The sequence below is a fragment of the Agelaius tricolor genome, unplaced genomic scaffold (genome assembly GCF_023055355.1).
Source record: "Agelaius tricolor isolate 1412-34295 unplaced genomic scaffold, bAgeTri1.0.p SCAF_4, whole genome shotgun sequence".
In the NCBI taxonomy this organism is placed as follows: Eukaryota; Metazoa; Chordata; class Aves; order Passeriformes; family Icteridae; genus Agelaius; species Agelaius tricolor.
This window is the reverse complement of record NW_027269264.1, coordinates 50,929,659-50,950,464: the sequence shown is the minus strand read 5'-3', so window position 1 is coordinate 50,950,464 and position 20,806 is coordinate 50,929,659. Positions and strand designations below refer to the sequence as shown.

Sequence of the window (20,806 nt, the reverse complement as noted above, 5' to 3'; positions counted from 1 at the left end):
GACCCATTGCTGCTGTTTAACCCCAGGCAGGGCCACCGGGAGCAGTGGTGGGCTCCCTGCAGCTTCCAGCCCCCCTGCCCTGTGTTGGTTCACATGTCACATTCCCAGGCTGTGTTATTCTTAAGTGCTGTAAATCTCTCACTATTATTCTCCCACTTGATATAGTGAGCTGTGTCATTTTGAAAGGAAATACATAACAGTATATTAAAGAAATCATGGATCTCCTCATTCATGTTTAAAACAAATTTATTACAATGTAAGAAACCCTGAATAGCATGAATTTATTATAATGATTTAAGGCTCCTGGCACTTGAGTTAAAAATGTCTCTCAATAAATAACTTTCCCTTGAAAACATAGCAAATTAATATAGTTTACCATTTCCAAAGTTATATAAATCCAAGAGGCTTAAATCAACAGTACGCTGGATAAGATTACTGTTGCTCAGCCACAGACTGGTATCACAGCTCAGAGGGATGGAAAAATCGGTGAAAAATGAATGCCTTTTTTTTTTTTTTTTTTTTTTTTGTTTCTTTTCTTGGTCACCTTTCTCTCCTTTCCACCACCCTAGGCTATGTCTGCTCTGTGAAAGTCAGACTAATGTGAAACGGATGACAGCAGCTGTGGCCTTTGCACACAGGTATCATTAAAACAGAGCGGCTACTCCGCCACCAGACTCAACAAGCACTGCTCTGATATTTCCCCAAAGTGCCTCCAACACACACAGCCCCCTTGCTTTCCACAGCAGTGTTTTAATTTGACTGCAGCTCAGGAGCTGAGATGTCTCCAGCTTGGCTGCCTCCAATCCTGCTGCAGTCTCCCAAGTACAGAGCAAACACTGGAGCTATAAAAAACTGCCTGGACACTGACCCTGGCCCCAGTGCAGGAATACAAATGGATGAACTAGGAAGGGAAGCAAAACCCCACACGTGGCTGTAGCCATCAGGGACTGGCAGGCTTTTGCCTGGCCCAGAACTTGCTCCAAGAGCTGTCTCTGGAGCTAGCAGCTGTTGGGGACAACAGCCTGCGCACATCTGTGCATCCTGGGGAGCAGTGGTGTTGTTCAGCTGCACGCACAGCTGGGTGCCAGCTCACAGAGAAAATTTCTCACATCTTCTCCCTCCCCATGGACCTTCCTTCTCCACAGGCCACCCTCCAGGCAGCAGAAAGAGCTCGGCATCATCAGCTGAACAACCAGGCAGCCCTTCCCAGGCAGCCCTTTCCCTCAGCAAGGTTTTCTATGGCTTTTTACTTTATGAAGGCCTAATTTTTTTCTCTTTACTGTCAGCATGTCAATTTTTTTCCACAACATGGTTGATGACTACTTTTTTAAGCAAAGTACAGCACCAGTGACATCCTGACAGTGCCAATACAGCCAGAGTACACCCACCTGAGCTTTTCAACACAGGAAGTTAGGGCTGTTAAGAGTCAGATTGACAGCCTCAGTAAATTCAAGTCCTCTGTTCAGCAGACGACAAGGAGTTATTAGAAGCAGACAAGGCTTTCAGGTCATCCAGTCCATCTCCCACCCCACCTTTTAATTGTCTCTCTCACCCATGCTATAAATATCTGACTCTTCTCATCTTGTTTCCTCATTATGTCAATTATAGCAGTCCCTGATCATTTTTATTACTCCTCACTGCGATCTCTCCAATCTGCCAGTAAGCTCTCTGGTAATGAGATCCCTGTGCTAAAGGCACAAGTGCAAATAGAGGGGCACCAGCTCCACTGACAAGGAGCCATTTTCTCTGCAATTCAGAGATGTCATTGCCTCCCCACTTGCAGCTCAAAAGTCTTCTCATCTGTTTTTGTTGCTATCACTGCCTTGTGCTTTGTTCACTCTTTTCCTTCTGAGAGTTTGTGTTGTCTGGGTCTCCCCCATCCCATCAAGAATGTGTCTGGCAGATTGTTATCAAGGTGTCTGAGTTCACAGGCACTGCACCCACAAGTTCGTGCTCTGTCCCAAACTGAGTCCTGCAATCTTTTTCTTTCCTGCTTGGTATTTCCGCTTTATGTTATTCTTTCCTCCTCAACTCTTCTAAATTTATCAGGGCCTCCTGGTTTCACTTCTTACACAATTCTGCTTCAGGAAACAGAACCATGATCTGAAATGCAACCAGACCTGGTACTGGTACTCAACCCAACACATCCAAAAAACAACAAAAAAAAAAAAAGGCTTCTGAAAGTAGCAAAAAGGAAAGGTTGTACAGAAATGATGCCACAATGTCACCATTTCACATCCAGTTCCAACACTGGAACTGGGTATCCAGCTCTAGTATAAACCTTTCAAGATGCATAAATGCTAGACAAAGTTCAGAAACAGACCCTCCAAGTCATCCAGAGGCTGAAAAAGACATTAGGACACAAGGCCATCTCAACAAAGAGAAGGTTTGACCAGGAGATTATCACTCCCTTTCGGGTACTCAGTCTGGCAACATGGCAACTTTGTAATCCTGCTTCTAGAGGCACAACAAAGTCCAGCAGCTGGAAATTCAGGTAGATAATCTCAGCCTCAAAATAAGGCAGTTTTGTAGCAGCAAGAATAATTGCATGCTGGAAGATTTTGACAAGGCACTTTTAAAATTTCAATGCAACTTTCTCACAGTCATCTCTAATTCAAGAATTAACTGGATTTTGTGTCTGTGAATTCATCTTGTCCTTTCCTTCATTATCAGGTGTAGGAGAGGAGAGGAGTTCCCACTCTGTTCTTAATGCTCACAATACCCAACACTTTGTGTTTGGGCAGCTGCTTTAATCAAACCCACGCTTCAAGGTTTTAATGTGGCTGCCAGTAAGCACCAGGAAATATACCTTTTCTCAGCTTTTCACTTTCCTCTTGTCTGCAGACAGGAGACCAGAAAGAATGAACTCACACTGGTTATTGCATGCTCTGAGGGAAAATTATTTTGTTTTACATACTCAGGATGAATCCTGAACCAAGGAAACTTGGCTCTCACTGCAGCTCATGGATTAGGTCATCTGCTGGGACCACCTGGGCATCTCTCACCTCACAAATGTCAGGACCTCACCTCTTAGTGACATCTGAGTTTCTCCAGTTCAGCTCCCCAGTGCCTTCAAGCCTTCCTTCAAGCCTCAGAATACATGAAGCCTGAGAGCTTCAGCTTCTGTTCAATAGGAATGTGTGGCCCATATGTTTCTGCTCTTACAGATTACCGTTCACAGACATATTTTGGTGGATACTTGCAGTGCCCTCTGCTGTGGGCACTGATACAGGTCACAGCCCCTCTGAGATGTGGTGCTAAACACAGTTCAGCACAGAACCCACAGAACCCCGTGAAGGGAGGCAAATTGGCTTCCCTGGAGCTGGGAGACAAATCCAGTTTCCCCCTCTCCCCAGCCCATCCTTTTCCTGCAGCTGGGATGCTCTTCCACCCCTGTTAACAAATGTAGGAGTCCTCAAGCACCAACACTAGCCAGACTAAGTTGGGTTTCTTGCTGTTTTTTAGCTAAATTCTGCTTTCAAACACCCTAGTAAGGGATCACCACGAAAGCTCTGCTGCACAGCTATGCCAGAGATGCTGGAGTTAGATGTCTCTCAGCTACATGGAGTCACAATATTGTAAAACATTTATTGTCGCTGTGAGCAGACAAGCCTTCCAATGATGCAGGAGCAGGTCTGGATGGGGGAGGCATTTTCCAGAGGAAAGCCACCCAGTCAGAGCAGACTACATTGCTTCTGCTGGTTTAAATCACCTCATTCAATATTCTGTGTTGTCTTATGTAGCATGCAGTTATGTAAATTTATAAATCATACACTAATTAGCACACAATTTCATAAATTTAGTAACAGTGAAAAAGGAGGTTTCTAACTAACCAGGCTGTGCTCTCTCCCCCACAGATGGTACAAATCCAAACACAGGCTGGAGGTCATATTTGAGAAATCTCTGTTGCAACTTCTAGAGTTTAACCCCAGGCTCACATGCACTTTCAAGGGCTGTCTTTTGGATATCTCAGGCTCAATCTCTCTGAAGTGCAGCTAAGCTCATTTCTCTCCTTCCTTAACACCAAACTTCCACAGCTCATTGGATCACTGCAAATTTTATTTGTTTATTCTGATTCTTGCTCTCCAGTCTCCTATTCTTCAGCCATCTAAGTCCCCATCCCTTGCAAGCACTAAGTTCAGTCCGTGCCCTGGGCTATACCTGGGTTCTGCACAGTTGCTCTCCATGTGCTCTGGCCTCCCTGCCCAGCTGCTCTAAAGGGGAGATGCTAAAGTTAGGTCAAGGTAATTTCCTTCTTTCCCTCATTTGGCAAGCACGCCTTGGATAGTAGCTCCTCAAATGCAGGAACATGATTTGGAAAAGGGTGTGGAGTCATAAGGCTCTTATGGGAACCAGTGTTTGAAAACATTTCTCACTTTAAGATACAAACACACAATTGTCCTTCACCTGCTTATTCTAGTTTAACAACTTGTCCCTGCCCTCTGGCTCACTCCCACTTCATCTCCACCTTTGGTACAGTTATCTGCCTTGCATCTTTGTCCTTTCTTGCCTTCACCTCCATCCTTTCTTCCTTACTGTTTAATTCACTTTTTTGTCCCAAAACATGGTGCTGGCTCTTCAATTCTCTTCTCCTTTGTATTTTGAGACCTCTCTCTTACTTCATGCTCCAAAGGAGGCCTTGCTCCTTCTCACAGTAAGACCCATGTCCTGGAGAGGAAGAGAAGGCTTAAAACAAATTCTTCATGTATCTTAGCAAACTGTAGACTCAGAACATAACGTGATTTGATGTTGTGGGAAGTGGAACACATTGTCAATGGCAGTATTGACAGCTGAGCTGGACAAAAATCAGAAGATAAGCCAAATAAAAGTCTGGAAGAATAAATTAAACCCCCAGATAATTTATTAGATTAAGACCTCACATACACATATAAATACGTGCTCGAGATGGGATTCAACAGCAAGACTGGAAAAGCTAGAAATGAAAAGGGTGTGATTATTACAGGTCTGTGATGTGCAAGGTGCACAAAAGCAGTAACTACACAAACAGCCAGCAAGTGTGTGTGCACGAACCACGTGGGAAGGACACAAACTGAAGGCATGGGTAGGAGCCTTAGCAGCAGTCATGTTACTCCACAAAGCCCCATGGAAAACACAGCCTGATGTGCAGCTGAAGGATATTCACTGAGAACACTCTGGACAAACAGTCTATGCTGGACCAACTCTCCAGCAGCAGCTCCCAATATAGAAACTCAAACTTAAAAGGACACTGTCATGTCATTGCTTTTGCTAGTTTAACTTTTGCATTTCCTCTACTGTTTTAGCAGATGGAAAACAATTCCCCTCCCAGTACAAACTACTGATTTTGTCCTTTCCTATTTGACAATCATTGATTTTTTTTTTCTAAGGCTATAAATGTTTTAATAACTTCAACTTTGTAGTGCCTCATGGCAAAATATCTTTGCTTGCACTGACTGCTAAACACTATTCCTAATGTACTGCTGATAACTAGAGCAAGAGCCAGCATTATAAAAAATTACTTTCCACAGGGTCTGTGAAATTAATAGCTTTTGTTTCTTTTGTCCACATCTCATAGAGAGTTGAAGCATACAGCTCTTCACCCATCAGGGATTTCAACCATCTTTTACTAGAAAACTTTGATTCACAAAGATGTGCCCCCTGTATAGGTCCGACTGACAGACAACACCTTCAGCATAGAGCCCACAATCCTGACAATGTCCTTTTAAAAAGAGCTACAACCAAAAAATATAGATTCAAGCCAAAAGTCACCTTGAGAAGTAGAATTTTTTAAGTGATCATAAGAAATCTCAAAGCATTAAATATTGGCACCCACAAAAGAATCAAAGAACAGAATGCTCCCATGGAGTGTTTTCAACACAAAGGCACCTTTCAAGAAATATACATGTATTTTTTGCTGTTTTGAAAGGTCAGTTAGCATTTATCAGAAAAGGCAATTAAAGTTTCAGTCAAACTGGAAAAGAGACAAGAAGCAATTGGACTGAAATCAGAGAACTCTTTCTCTATAAATGCCAACACTTAAAAAAACACCAGCAAAGCTAAAAAAACACCATGAAACAACCCCAAACTCTAAGATCTACGTGACGGTTATCCCCAAATTTCCTGCTGGTCCTTGTATATTTTTCTCTTCTTTCTCGTCCTTTTTCCTGCCCTCTTTAAGCAGCAGACTACTCAGCCAACAGAATAAGAAAACTTATGTTCCCATCTGTTCTACTTGGGCCAGGGCACTGAATACATCTTTGGGGCTCTTAGCAGAAACCTGGGCCTTCACAGGCTCAGGGAGTAGAACAAGAGGGACATTCAACAGCAGACAGACATATTCCATAAAACTGTAACACCTCACTAAAAGCAGGACAGACCATGCAGGGACTTGCCACAGCAGTAATTTTCTGGTCCAGCAATGCTGCTTTTCTCCTTTAAACTCCTCCAAGCAGCTTTTAAAATTCAGCTGGGATGCACAGAAAGGATATCACCTAATTTGTGATTAAGACTGGGCCTGAACGAAGCAGCCCAGAGTAACCTGAGGTTCTACTTCCCCTTCTCTCTCCTTTTGTTTCACTGACGGAGCACGGTGCTGCCAGGGGCTGCGGTGCTCTCGTCTGAGATCCACCTTGCAGAGCATCACACATTGCACAGGAGCAGCATGGGGAGGCAGGCAGCAGCCATACCCCAAGCATCAGTACAGCAACTCAACCCAGCCATTAAGATAAGCAGGGTTGCCTAAAGAGACTGTCTGAAAAGCAGTACTGGCCCATGAAGTGGTGTTTGGGAGCAAATGGCCTAGAACTTGCCTGAACTGGATCAATTCTACCTTTCCCTTGCTGCAATTTTACTGTGCAAAATGAGTATTTTAGTCTCATATTTCTAAGAACACATGCCGGTGGCTACTGTTACAATAAAATATGAACACTGCATTGTGGAGAAAATGACCATTAATCCTGTAATGTGCAGTCATTTTTACCAATTCGGCACATTTCTTTAAATAACCAAGTGCATGCAATAGATGGAAATGCATTTAAATAAACTGAAATAGATACAGCATGAATAATTAAAGCTGGCAGGAAAGTGTGCATTGTGAGCTGCTAGTGGAAATAATTACTGATTTGTCTTATTTACAATGGAGCCTGGATGCAGGATCAAAATAGTGCAAGTTAGTGAAAATGTCTTAAGACTGCTCTTATACTAGCACTACTATGTATTTCATCTTGAAAAGTACATCAAATCAGTTTTGGATCTCTACGATGTCTGACTCTGTTCTGCTGTTTCAGGGTTACATTACCCAGCACATAAACTCTGTCAAATAGCACTGATTTAAAGAGGAATATAATTCAAACCTGTGCCTAGTACATCAACCTGCAACATCATCTATTAACATTATCAGACATTGTAGAGTTAAGCTTACAATATATCCCCTAAAAACTCAGTGTGTTAAATATCAGAATGTTGAAGGAAAAAGTAGATCATAAAATCAGTGAAAAAGTACTAAAGTGCTTGTACCTTTATAATATGCCAGGTTTTAAACAGACTTGTTTAATTAGAAAATAATCTACTTTGAACATGCTGGTTGTTGAATGTTAGGCAGTTCTTGCAAACTGCTTTAGAGCAAAAAAAAATCAATAATGAAATATACTTTCGATATAAGGCTGGCAAAACTGTGACTTCAATGTATTAGAAAATGTTGTAGATTTTAAAAAAATGCTATTGTAAATTGATTACTTGGCACATGAAAGGTTTAGGGAAAAAGTTAACACTTTCTGATTGGCATACCCCAACAATATACTTGCATCATGATCACTAAATCCAAAATGAACCTGGATGCTAATTGGCTATGTTTTAGAAGAGGGAAAACAAGCAGTGATCACTCAAATAATTTCAGAGGAGGTGCAGACCAAGGAGTAGTGTCAAATGAAGAAGATCTCCTCGAGGAGCCGACTCTCCTCCAGCTCATCCGCTCTGCTCCTGGGGCTGCAGGGGCTCTGGCACCAAGAGGAGGACAGCCTGTGGCTCACACAGCAGGGCAGGTGCGGTTTGCTCCTGTCACAAGGTTCCCAGCAGAGCTGTCCTGGAGCTGATACTGGGCTCATAGACTCCACCAGGTCAAGAAGAGAGGCTTGGTACCTACAGAAACACACCAAGAAAACAGAGCTCTGTTAAGATCACAGCACCATGCAGGAATTGCATCCAGTTTTCCTGCCTCCATAAATCAGACCAGACCTAGATTTGTTTGACAGGGGCCACCGGCACAGAATGAATTTTGCTGTATGGACTCCTGTCAGTAATGACAACACAGAGCTACTGAAAAAGAGGCAAGCAAAGCATGGGTGCTCAGGTTATTTTAGGCTGTTTCATCAGCTTTTCCTTTTGAGGTGTGTAATGTTTTAGTTGCACTCTGGAGACTGAACACAGACCTCAGAGAGATGACAGCCAAATACACCAAACAAGGCAGACCCACACTGGTAATGGTAAGGTGACTTATACACATGCTGCACTCTTTTTTTTTTTTTTTTTTAATAGACCTCTACATTTGATTTAGTTTCTCAGGGATTTGAAAACAGCAGGAGACTTTATTATTATTATTACCACAAACTACATGTGCTTCCTGTAAATCTCTGTGTACTATATGGAGTCTGTCTGGTGGAAGCAGTGAAGGAATAGAATCTAAGTAAGGCAATACAGAATCAACACTTGAGGCACCAAGAGAAAAGGCAAAGGTGGTAAGCATCACTCAGGCTGTCCTTTAAGTGCAAGTACAGAGATGAGGGAAGGTTGCAAGCCAATGTGATCTGGTAATGCTCACTGAATAATGGCAGGCACTTGAGACAGGGACTTTCTATTATTATTCACAGGAGACAAGAATTCATCTAAATACCAGCACATGGATTGATCATTACAATATATTTCCTCCTGTCCAATTTTAAATGTCTTAAACAATACCATTTCCACTGCTTCCCTAGGGAGCCTGTTCTCCAGCGACCTCTCAGTAATATGTAAGAGATATCACTCCAGAGTTTTACCCAAAAGTCCCTTTGTTCCATGCTGTTGTTAGCACCAACCTGCCTGATATTCCCAACCCTAAAGTGACTCACACATTCAAAGGCTTCCATGCACAAAACATTATTCACATTTTTCACCCAAATGAAACTATCAGCACAGGTGATTGGATCCATAGGGTATCTCTCTTGTAAGCAAATAGTTCATCTATAGCATGAGGAAACATCTCAAGCTGGTCTCTGCTTTGAGAAAAGCCTCTGTTTTTACTTTTGTGACTGTAAGAACCTAGAAAGACTAAGCAACCAAGACAGCTGTGGGAGGTTTCTCAACTCAGATGGGTTGAAAAATCCTTAAGAACAAACATCTACAGCAGCTCATGGATGTGAGAGATTAGCAGTGGCCCATGTACCTCCTAAAGGCAGACTCCCACCTGTGCTGTCCAACAGCCTTGTGCAGCAGCAGCAGGTAAAAGGCTTTCCCACCCTGAACTAGCCATGCCGTGAAAAACGCCCTTCTTGATCTCCACAAGTAAGTGCTACGTCCCATCCATCACCAGAACACTGTCACAGAATCGTTTGGACTGGAAAAGACCTCCAAGGCCATCAAGTCCAACCTTTGATTGGTCACTGCCCTGCCAACCAGACCAGAGCACTGAGTGCTATGTGTGGTCATTTCCTGAAAGCCACCAGGGATGGTGACTCCAGTACCTTCCCAGGAAGCCCATTCCAGTGCCTGACATGACAAGTTACTTCGCCCATGACAAGGTCACTCATTGTTATGTCTGAGAAACAGAGCCACTCCCTCAGCTCAAAGGAGTTAGCAGTGGCACTGATGGGTTAATACTAATCCTAATGGTGACTACTGAAGTTATCCTATAAAAGCTATTTCTTTCAATTTTTATTGTTTCTTCCAATCTGATGGTCAGTGTCATTTCTAATACAGTCTGACTTGACATTACTGCCGTGCAGGGCTCTCTCCTGTTTGACTACAGGTTGTTTTATTTTCCTGCAGATGTGTTAGATTTAATCTCACTCACAATCAAAAAGCTAATTTGCAAATTTCTTTTCCACATTTTAAGCTTGTCTTTCTATTATCTAAGTAGCAAAATATTAGTGGCTCAAAATGAAAAAAATACAGCTTTTGTTTCAACTGGATCTTGTTCATGGCTAACCCTAAGCAAACATGATGTCTTTTAGTTACACTAACAAAAAAGTTCAGAAGGACGTAGAGTTTTGGGTAGCCAAACCAGATCATTCTAGAGAAATCTGTTGTTTGTACTATCATTCAGAAAGTACCCTTTAAAAACTGAAACTCCTCAAAGATATTTCCAACATAAAATGGAATGAGCTGCACTGATAGCAAGAACTAGCACACAGATATATGAGATTTTTCACATGGAGAAAGTTTAAGACTAGACTCTATATAGATACACACATATGGTTTGAACCCCAGTTAACACACACACTGCTTTCATTAGCCACACCTAAAACTTCTTTTTAGATTAATCTATTCTAGCATACAAATGCTTATCTCCTCTGACGGTAGTGCTATCATAAAATTTCAATTTGTCCAGCAGCCACATGCAATCACAGATTAGGCAGGGGAAACCAAACCAGCCAGTGCATTTACAGCAAATGTGCAGGCCCTAGATTTCAGCAGTACCTTCGAGTTCATTTCTTCTGCAAGTTTATCTAAGTTTTACAGCATTTCTGCTATCAGGAAAGCTAAATGATTTGGCAGATTACAAGCGCAGCAAATAGCAAAGATTATGTAAAAGACCAGGTGTTGTAAATCAGTCTATTTGACACCATAGTTATATATGCAATAAAGTGAATGAACTCTGCTAACAGAGCACTATCTGATAAAGAGAATGCTCCTTGCAGGTATTTAGTGTTTAATCCCAGGATAATGGTTTGCCGGGTTAGTCTAAGCAACATCAGACAGCATCTGGCTGGAGGCAATAGAGTACACCTAGAATGGTTTGAAACTTGCAAAGACAATTTTCTCACAATTTATTTGTAACCCAATATTTAAAAAGACACAGTCAGAATGCTTGACTCCAACTTTCTCTAAAACCAGGGTATGTTTTCTTTGCATTACTTGAATGAAAAAATAAGTAAAACCAGGCTTTATTATTATTATTATTATTATTATTATTATTATTATTATTATTATTATTATTATTACAACACTTGATGGCTTCAGTGAAGTCAAAGTTACAGGATCACGCACACAAGAGTCAGAACATTTCAAGCAGGAAAACTGATTTGGCAAACTTGGCTTGTGAATAGTGAATGCTCTTTTAAAGGAAACTAATGGCCAAGGGTTCCCTTGTGTTGTTACTGCTTCCAGAGGAGAAAAAAATCCCAACATTCTACAGAAGTACCAGCACTGTACATTAAGCCACATACAGAAATTCCTCACGTATAGATGTTCAATCAAGCAACCAAATGTCCCATCAGTGCTGGCGCTTACACACATTTCTTTGATAGGTTTTGCCCTCCCAACAGAGGGAAAATGGCATGGGCAACTGTCCCTTTAAGGATGGTGATAATTCAGTCTGTCCTCACTTTTTTGGTACATTTGCCAGTGTGCTGGAAGGTCAGTGAGCAAGGGGAGTGTAACCCAGGTTCTTGTTAATGGATCTCTTGGAGTGGATTAAAATGAAATGTCACACAGTCCAATGGGTTAAAATATATTCAGGCTCAGTGGGAATGCCCAGGTACCTCCCCTGAGTAGGGGGGAACTTTCATGCCTCTGGTGGAAGGCCTCAGAATTGAGTCTGGGGGCACTTAGGGAGTCTTTGATAATTTATGATCCCTTCTCAGGGACTGCCTCTCATTTGAGCCAATAATGCTCCATCAGATCTTCCCTGGGGGGAAGAGGGCAGTTTAACAACTGAGGGAGTTATGTAAGGAAGAGCAATTAGCATAGCAAGAAGCACCATCTTGCCTTGCAGGATCCAGGCTGTGATAGTTCACCTCTTCTGTCTCATGCAGACTAGCACATGTACCCCCAAAAATTCACATCCTCCCTCGAGAGATGCAAACCTGTCCTCCGCAAAGCACCCTGGCACCCCCACAAATGGGCAAATGTTATGAGTCATTAATCATTAATAGTCCAGTCTCTCACAGCATCTCCGCAACAGACTGGAAAATAATCTCTTTTTTTGACACTTCTCCGATGTATACTTTTTCATCTAACTTTAATGAGCTTGAAAGTCTGCATGTTTCATCATGGGAGAAGAAAATTTCTAAGGTCTACAAGTTTGCATTAGAAGTCTAACTATTTAGACAGATAAAGTTTGGTGAAAGCAATCTTCTAAAGTCTCCAAAAAATTCATCAGGAGACAGAACATTAAGAACTAGTGTACAAAGCAGAAGGAAGGCAGGGCCATAGGCTCTCTATAGAGAATAGATACAAGAGTAGGGAGACTAGACCACAGTAAGCTTTGAAGCTCCTCTTTCGATGAAGAACTTTCACCTTTGCTTTTATTGTACAACATAAAACTCCAAATACAGCTCACAGAGCAGCACAGAAATGCTCAGTCTGGGAGGCTGGTACAACTGGGATCAAGCTGGTCCAGTTGCGTCAGAGCAGAACTGTGACCTGGGTAGCAAAATCCACCCTGGTCAGGCGTTGCACAGTGCTGCGAAAGCATTCCCTTCATCTCCTCTGCATTACTAAAACAGGCTGCTAGAATTTTGTCTCCTCAGCCACTAAAACCCTTTTGCAAATTTTATGAGAAATTCTCAGCATTGGCTCTTAATTAAATAAGTATCTTAGTAGAGTTTATAACTCTTAATGTAAGAGTTTTTTAGTCTATCACTAAGATAACAGGAAACATCATAAACCATTGTGATTCAGAAGAGTTCATTAACCATTCACATTTTAAAAAGGAAAACAAAAATAAACACAAGATGGCACAGTCCCAAATCTCTCTTTCCACAGTGTGTCTTTTTCGCTGCTCAAGCAGCAGGAATACAGCTCTCTGAACGCCAACAGGTGAATCTTACTTTGTCCCATGTTTCCAAACTGAACGGGAAGGAAGGCTTCCACATTTTTATGACGACCACACAAATACTGCTGATGCTCTGGGAACCATAAGACCACTTATGTCCAGGATGGTTGGTGAGAAATCACCTGAAACTACTTGATATTCCTCCTGATAAAACCTACAGGGCAATCAGAGCTCAGACAGTCCCACAATGTACAGTACCTAAAAAATGGTCAGGTTATGCAAGAGTGATGCACAGAACATATAACTGTGCAGGATATTAGAAATAACAGTGCTCTTGAAGGCCTGCTTGCCTCAACTGGCTGAACAGTGATGTTTATTTATTTAGACGTTTGGGATATGCCAATGGATTTTTAATATTTATCTATTTCCCACTGCTGGTAAAATATATTATATTTCTTACACACTGTCCAATTTTTAAAGTACACTATTGTATTTTCATATCATACAGTCCCACTTAGATATTAATACCATTTGTTCCTTCCTGAAAAAAAATAGCACAACTTCAACAAGTTTGATATTTGGAGGAGTGAGAATCTCCTTATGAGACAAAATAACTAAACTTATTAGAGTCATAAATACTCTGGCAGTAAAATATATGTATATTTCTTTAAACAAGCAGTGTCAGATAATATTTGATCACTATATTTAGAGACATCTTTTCATTTACAGTCTCTGAAAATTTATTCTCCAACCATAAACATGTAGGAAACACATGGAATGTCTCTTTGCAAGGTGATGGCATTTCAACAAAGCATGCTGGCAATACAGTTTTGTAGCTGTATAGGCTTACTTTATTTAACTGTATATACCAGACGAAATAAAAAGGTTTATTTTTATACTACTGCTTATATTTTCAACATAAAGTTCAAAGTGATTTACTAATGTTACATGAATTGCCTTTGAATTACGGTACAGTATTGTGCCTAAGTACAAAGCCTAACACTATTTTGTATTCATAAAACACCACCTGCCCCCAAGCACTTTACAAATGCTAAATACAGCTAAAACCACATTCAAGGGGTAGGGAACAGATCCATTTTACAGAAAATTAAACAGTTTATTGTTATGATAGAGCAAATATCAAATCGCTGTTTGACTGGAACAAACAGGGCAAATAAAAGCAGAGGAAAAACAGATGCACATAAGAAGTGGCCTGAGCAGTCAAACTACCTGAAACATGAAGACACCACACTAGTGATACAATCTGGGGTTCTATGGAAGAAACAGCTAATCACCCACACCCAAGCTATCCCAAGCTCTACATGTGAAGGGAAGAACTCAATCCAAATTAAAGGGTCCTAAGCACTTCCTGCCATCTTTAGTCTGGCATCCACAATTACAGCATAAGGGATGAGAAATTATCTCCATGGCTTGCCCTTTTAACATCCATGTACCAACCCACTGTCCATAAATTTGCCTAATTGTTTTCTCAACCTGCAGTTTCCAACACGTCCTGTGACAGCAAGCTCAGGAAGTTCACTGCTGTCGACAGACATACTTTTGTTTTCTGTTTTAATACCTTGCTAGTTTTGCCATAAGGACTGACTGCAGTTAAGTTGCTTTCATGTGGTAGAATCTGGTAAAAAACAGCTGTACATTCAATTTATCCACCACCTTCACAATTTTGCACCCCTGATAATTTTCTCAGTCTTTTCCTATCCAAAGTCATTGCTTCTTGGTCTCTCCTTAAATTGCTTCATCCTGCTGATCAAATTAATTGTTCTGTGCACCTCTCCTAGCTTCCACTACAGCTTTCTTGAGAGGCAAAGACCAAGCAGAATAAAAATGTGGGTACAGCAAGACCTATGTATCCACAAGCTGTTGAGAAACTCCAGAAAGGTTTGAACTCCACAAATCCTAACCACATAGTCTGAGTTCAATATCATGTAGGCATGGTGCTGATGACTCTTCCCCAGTAAATTACAGTTTCATTCACACTGTTTTAATTTGCCTTTTTGGAGTTGTTTGCTACAGACATATTATTGGGCTACCTGAAAGAACTTAATATCCAAACACATGAATTTATTAGGTCACCCAAGACATTTTGCTGTTCACTTCTCACTCCAGGTCACTGATGAAGAACCAGGCCAGTGAGTTCCTGGGGGAATCCGTCTGCTAACTCTAAAAAATGAATATTAAGTCACTTTGCTTGCTATCATTTAACCACCAGTAAATCCCTAGAAGGAATTGTCCTCTAATCCTACAGAAACTTGATTTCTTTAGCAATTTTTGGTGTGGAACCTTGGCAAAAGCCTTTTGAAAATCCATAGGGCTGAGCTGATACCTTAGATTCTTTCTTCCCCACTCCCTGCTCTGTGCGAATAATCCAAGTCTTAGCCAGCAGACTATTTGGCCCAGGAAACCTGAGCTGAATATGTCAATGAACATTAGAGGCTGGATGGGTAGGAAAAGAAAGCTGAGAAAGAAAAGCTGATTTAGCAGTCATTCCCTGAAAGGCCATACATCAGGATAAGGGAGCTTGTCCTTCATGTGTGAACTGCACCTCAAAACACACCCTGAGGGGATATATTCCCATGTACTGAATGTCAAGACACCAAAACTGAAAAAAACCACAACACAGTGAAGGACAATTCATGAGGCTGAAACATCAAGAGAAGGAACATGATTAAACTGAGAATTAGAGAAAAAGGGATTGTGACAGCCTGAGATTCCCATTTTACTTTCAAACAGGCTGGAACTCAGAGCAGATACTTCACTCTGGGATACAGGAGGAGGTATCCCAGAGTAAATTTAACAATACTATATATGTATTTATATAAGCAAATTTAACAATACTATATATGTATTTAAAACAAATCCAGGTGGAGACATACTTCTCACCTGCAACAGGTCTGTATCTTCCAAAAGCATTTCAGACTTTCTTAGTTCTTAAAGAAAGAGATCAGACTGCAGAATATTTCAAAGCAATTAAAAAAAGATCTGAGCCTTTTATTTAAAACATATTATACAATGTAAAACAGAATATATTTATACAGTGTCCTCAACAAGAGCCTCCTGGAGTGCTGTAAAACCCACACCCAAGTAATAGAGAGCTTACACTATCAGAGACTTTTAGAGAGCTCTCTGAGGCAGTATTCACAGAATCATAACCTAGAGAAGGAAAAGACTTATTAGACCATCCAGCCCTCTCCCTGCTGACAGAACTGCTCCCTGCAGTGTGCTTCCTCACATTTGTTGCTAACAATCAGCCTCTCTCTACTCTCCTTGGGAAGCCATTCCACAGCCAAATATATCTCATGCTATCATTACCATTATTACTTATTTATGGGCCACGGTATAACCTAAAGGGCCTTGATCAGGATCAGGGGGACCAACTCTAGTACCACTTGTAAGAGCACTCCTCTCTCCAAAAGAGCACACAGTCAAAAGAGGTAAGCCAAAGCCCAGTGGGAAATATATAACATACCATTAAGGAGAACAGAATAGTATGGGAAGTGTCACAAATGTCCCATGAATTTTTGCTTCACAGTTTGGTGGGAGGGAAAGGTATGTGTCATGAATAAGAACATCTTTCTGATAGTCACTTAAACAAAGAGGGTTTTCTTCCTCCAAACTTCACCCTATTAGTTGTGGCTAAAGATTGGCATAGTACAGAGAAATCAGTCCTCTTTTTTGATGCAAATACACCTTAAGTATTTAAACAATGTTACACTTCTTCATTCTGCTCTAGTCTCAGTCAACATTTACCCGAGCCACACGTATTTTAATATTCTCTCATAAATCAATACCTCCAGTATTGCAACAGATTTTGCCACTCTCCTTCCATCTTTGACATTTTTTTCCAGTAAGCAACCACCCAGAAATAAGCACCATATCCCCTAGAGGGGCTGCACAGAAACAGAGAGGAGGTCAGCTCCCTCCAGCACTCACGCAATGCTTGTTGGTGCACATTCAGCTCTTCTGCTGCTGCTTCCTTGCTCCACAGGTCCCTCCCTTACCTCTAGGTCTTGCAGAGCAGTGAATTCAATGCCTCCTTTTCTTGGGTTACTAACAGATATCACCAAATTGTGTGGAAAGTAGCATCAGAGATTACAGTCCTTGCACAGGAATTTGGAGAGAAGCAGCAGAACTGAGTAACAGTATCACACATCTGCTAACTGAAATGTGATGTGCTTGGCAGTGCTCTGGGATGTTCTCCCTCCCCAGTATAGTACACAAGACCTAAAGAGGACTTGAAAGAGGCTAAGGTCTCTGGTTTGCCCCTGGCTGTTGGCATACCAATCAGTGCCAGTGCTCTAAAGGACACCATATCCAACAACAGCATCTGAAAAAACTTGAGCCCTAAGGCAGGGCTGATAAAGACATTTTCTTCCCCCCAGTTTTCATCCTGGCTTCACCTATGGTAGCATCCAAGCATTACTGAAACAAAGAGTTACTGCTGCTCTCATTCCTCCTTGCTACACAGCAGGACATTTTCACTTACTTGCTCCTCAGAGACCAACACCTGCTTTCCTCACCTTTCCACATTCCCATCTCAATGCTCCCCATCCAGTTATCCTCTTTGCTGCTGGTAACTCAGCCTTTGTTATTTCTCCTTTGGACTCAGACCCTGCTGCCCTGTAACCAACCTGGCAAATAAAATTCCAAGTGCTGCTTCATCATTTTTGTCTCTGTGTGTTTTTAGTAGTTAAATAATAACTATCTAATTAACTAACTAACTAACTAACTAACTGACTAACTAGCTGAAGACCAAGAATAAGAAACACCACAGATCATTTATTTCAAGGCATGGCTGCAGGCTGCAGCTGAATTGGCATAACTGAGGTTGTAATAATTCTGGAAGAGGGAGGGTGAACTACAACATGAGTGCTGGGAAGTAAAGAAACCTTTTAAATCAGATCTGCCAGTGACAGAAGAATAATTTAGAATGAAGTTTTTGTACAAAAGAGAGAAATTACAGAACCAGGTAACTACCACAGAGTTTAACAACCACCTTCTGCAATCACTCTGTTTGTATTGTCCTTCTCTCCCCTCCCACACAGCCGTTTCTGTGTCATCAAGTCTGAAAGCTCCTCAGATCAGAAAATGAACCTTGGTGTATGTACAGCACCTGGGGCCCTGATTCTGCTGTGATATTACATAACAACTTTGCACTTCAGAGCACACTTAGCTTTTATTCCTTTTAAGCACTCTATCATCACAGCACATCTTCAGCAAGATCTTCACCCTTTATTGTTCTGGGCCAAAACCAAGCTGTCATCATCTTTTCTGCCATACTTCATCCCCCTCTATCTCCTGCCTTAACAGCCTTTCTTTTAAATTCTTTTACTCTTACAAGTTTGTCCCCAAGCATACTTCCCCTCAAAGCAAACTCTAATTCAATGAATCATCTTCAAAATTGTGCCTTTTCTTTTATAATATACTAAAGCCTCTGCCAAAGGATTGCATATGTAAGTCATGGTATAGTCCTGCACCTCCACTCTGCCAGTCTCAGTGCTGCTCCCCAGTTTTGATTTCTTTTCCACTTTTCATCTGTTCTTCCCAGCACACTTTCAGCAAACCTAGGACTACCTCACCCTACAACTTTGTGGGTATTAAATAACTACAAAACAATTTTAAGGGGCATGGCTTAGAGGAAAAAGAACCCCACCACATACAGCTTGCTAAGTCTACCACCATTTACATGGGTTAGCAGTCTGTCTTTTTCGCAAGCTCAGTCCAAATTCCCAGCCTGCCAGATAATAAATCAACTTTTTGCTTCAGTTGTACAGTCATTGGGAGATCTGCATAGTTTTAGGTCAAGCATTTATACCCTTTTTATGATTCCAAAGTTTCTTACCTTGTCATTTAGTTACTGAACTGTGAGCTTTCATTGACTTTCTAACCATTGTGGCAAGAACTGCGAGAAGCTGTGCAAGATTTAAAACCTCACTGAGCAGAGGAGCAAAATCAGACTGCAGTAATTTTAAGTATATATTGGGGTGGAACTGTGACCCTGTGGAAGCCAATGGCAGTTCTGCCACCATTTCACTGGGGTTAGCTTTCGTCCCTGCCATTTCTTGGGCTGGGGTGACTAAGTATTGCAAGCTGTCTATTTTATACCTTGGAAATAAGATGGCTCAGAATGCTTGGAAATAGTTTATTCTACCATTCTATTTTCCTTTTTATCCTCCCTATCCTGGTTAAATATTTTACATACAGTCAATTGCTGTACCTAAACAGCAATTCTTCTTGTGGTTCTGCATGATCCTTCCTCTCCTGCTTGTCAGCTTAATTTCTTCTGCTGTGGCATGGAGTGTGTAATAGCAAATCCAGCACTCAAATTCTTCTGTTTCTTAATTATCTCTGCCCTGTCAGCTATATCAGAGAAAACAAGTTGGCATTAGACAATTCAGATACAAGTAAACATCAAGTTGTGATAATATAGAGTCTTGCATTACTGTCATTATGGAAAAAGCTGTTTCAGGGAGGCTTAAAAAATTAAATAAGCCCAGCACTTCCAAATGGCTAAAAACCTAAGGATATCTAAATTATTCTTCAATATCTTAATCATCTGGGAGAATCATGATCTTATATAATGGCCATTTTAAATGAAAGGTTTGCTGCTCTGCACGGTTACCACTTCATTTCTAATTGTGAATTAAAGTATAATTTAGGGTGGCTGTATGCCAACTTGACTAGAAAAATTTAGACAGTAACTCTGGTTGAAAGAAGGCCGAAAAAAGCAGTTACATTTCTTTAAGTAATAGAAAATCACTCACCAATTGTACTTTAAAACAAAACACAAGAGCTTTAACTCGACAAACTGACTTGAATTAAACCACAGAAAAAAGTGCTTGCACTGTAAATCTTACAGGGCAGAAGTGATGGTAGGTTATCATTCTGTTTATTAGCATGCACTTTGGAGAGTTCAGGGCAAGTATGGATACACATTCATTCCATTTTATGCTGCACATTACTGAAAACACATTCTTCATAAATAATTCATAAATGCATTGTCTGAAATTTCAGATTCCAAAAATACAACACAGTTTTCAACTTTATGGTTGCTTGGTCTTCAGAACAGAAACAGACAATTGGATGGATGGACTTCACAAACCTGATAAGAACCCATCAGTCAGAATTACACTCCAGAGGTAAATGCAAACATCTCCCAGCCTCTGATCCCTGGAAGCACGGCCATGATGATAGACCATGTGCTTGTGCTAGCAGCCCCTTGGTAGGGAACTGGCAGAAAAAGAGAAAGGGCAAAAGTAACCACATAGTGAGGTGTGGTGGAGAGCTAGTAAGTTGAAATTGGGTAGAAACCAAAAGGAATTTAAATATAAGGTATATTAACAGTCAAAATACAAAGACTGAATACAGCTTGTCTTGAAAAAAGCCCATTCTTCAGACCAGATTGCACTAGAAATGAGCTCTGCTTTTTGTTCTCAGCTTTTAACTGGTATCACTTTGTTTATGACATAGTAACTGGCATAATCTTTACGTCAGCTATGCTAGCATGAGTGAGTGATTAGGTTCTTGCACTTCATCTGAAGTCTAATTCCTGCAGGGAGCAGAGTGACCACAACACACAAAAGAAACTGAAGTATGCTTCATAGGCTGGAGTGCTTAGGGTTTATATACACAGTGATTTCTGTATCTTGCTGACATTATATATGTAGCTTATACTCACTTGCTTTTTTATCTTCATACCATGCTCAGAAGCCTGACATCAGATAGCAACTGCTTTTCAGACAGATTTGCATTTACTTGCTCTGTTCTACTCACCTCCCAGTGACAGGCACACACAATTTTGGGTACCTTATCTAGAGAAACATTTGGTGCCCAGCTCCT

The 20,806-nt window shown here is 41.1% G+C and overlaps 1 protein-coding gene across 2 annotated transcripts in view; it reads right to left on the bottom strand.

The window, feature by feature from the left end:
* Positions 1-228: 228 nt before the first annotated feature.
* The window catches only part of KIAA1328 (KIAA1328 ortholog), a 176,377-nt gene continuing 155,799 nt past the window's right edge, over positions 229-20,806 (bottom strand). For both annotated transcript variants that reach the window (XM_071425768.1, XM_071425767.1), the window contains one exon: positions 229-8,115. In XM_071425768.1, coding sequence (XP_071281869.1) covers positions 7,899-8,115 — 217 coding nt within the window. In that variant the 3' untranslated portion in view covers positions 229-7,898. The remainder of the gene's footprint in view (positions 8,116-20,806) is intronic.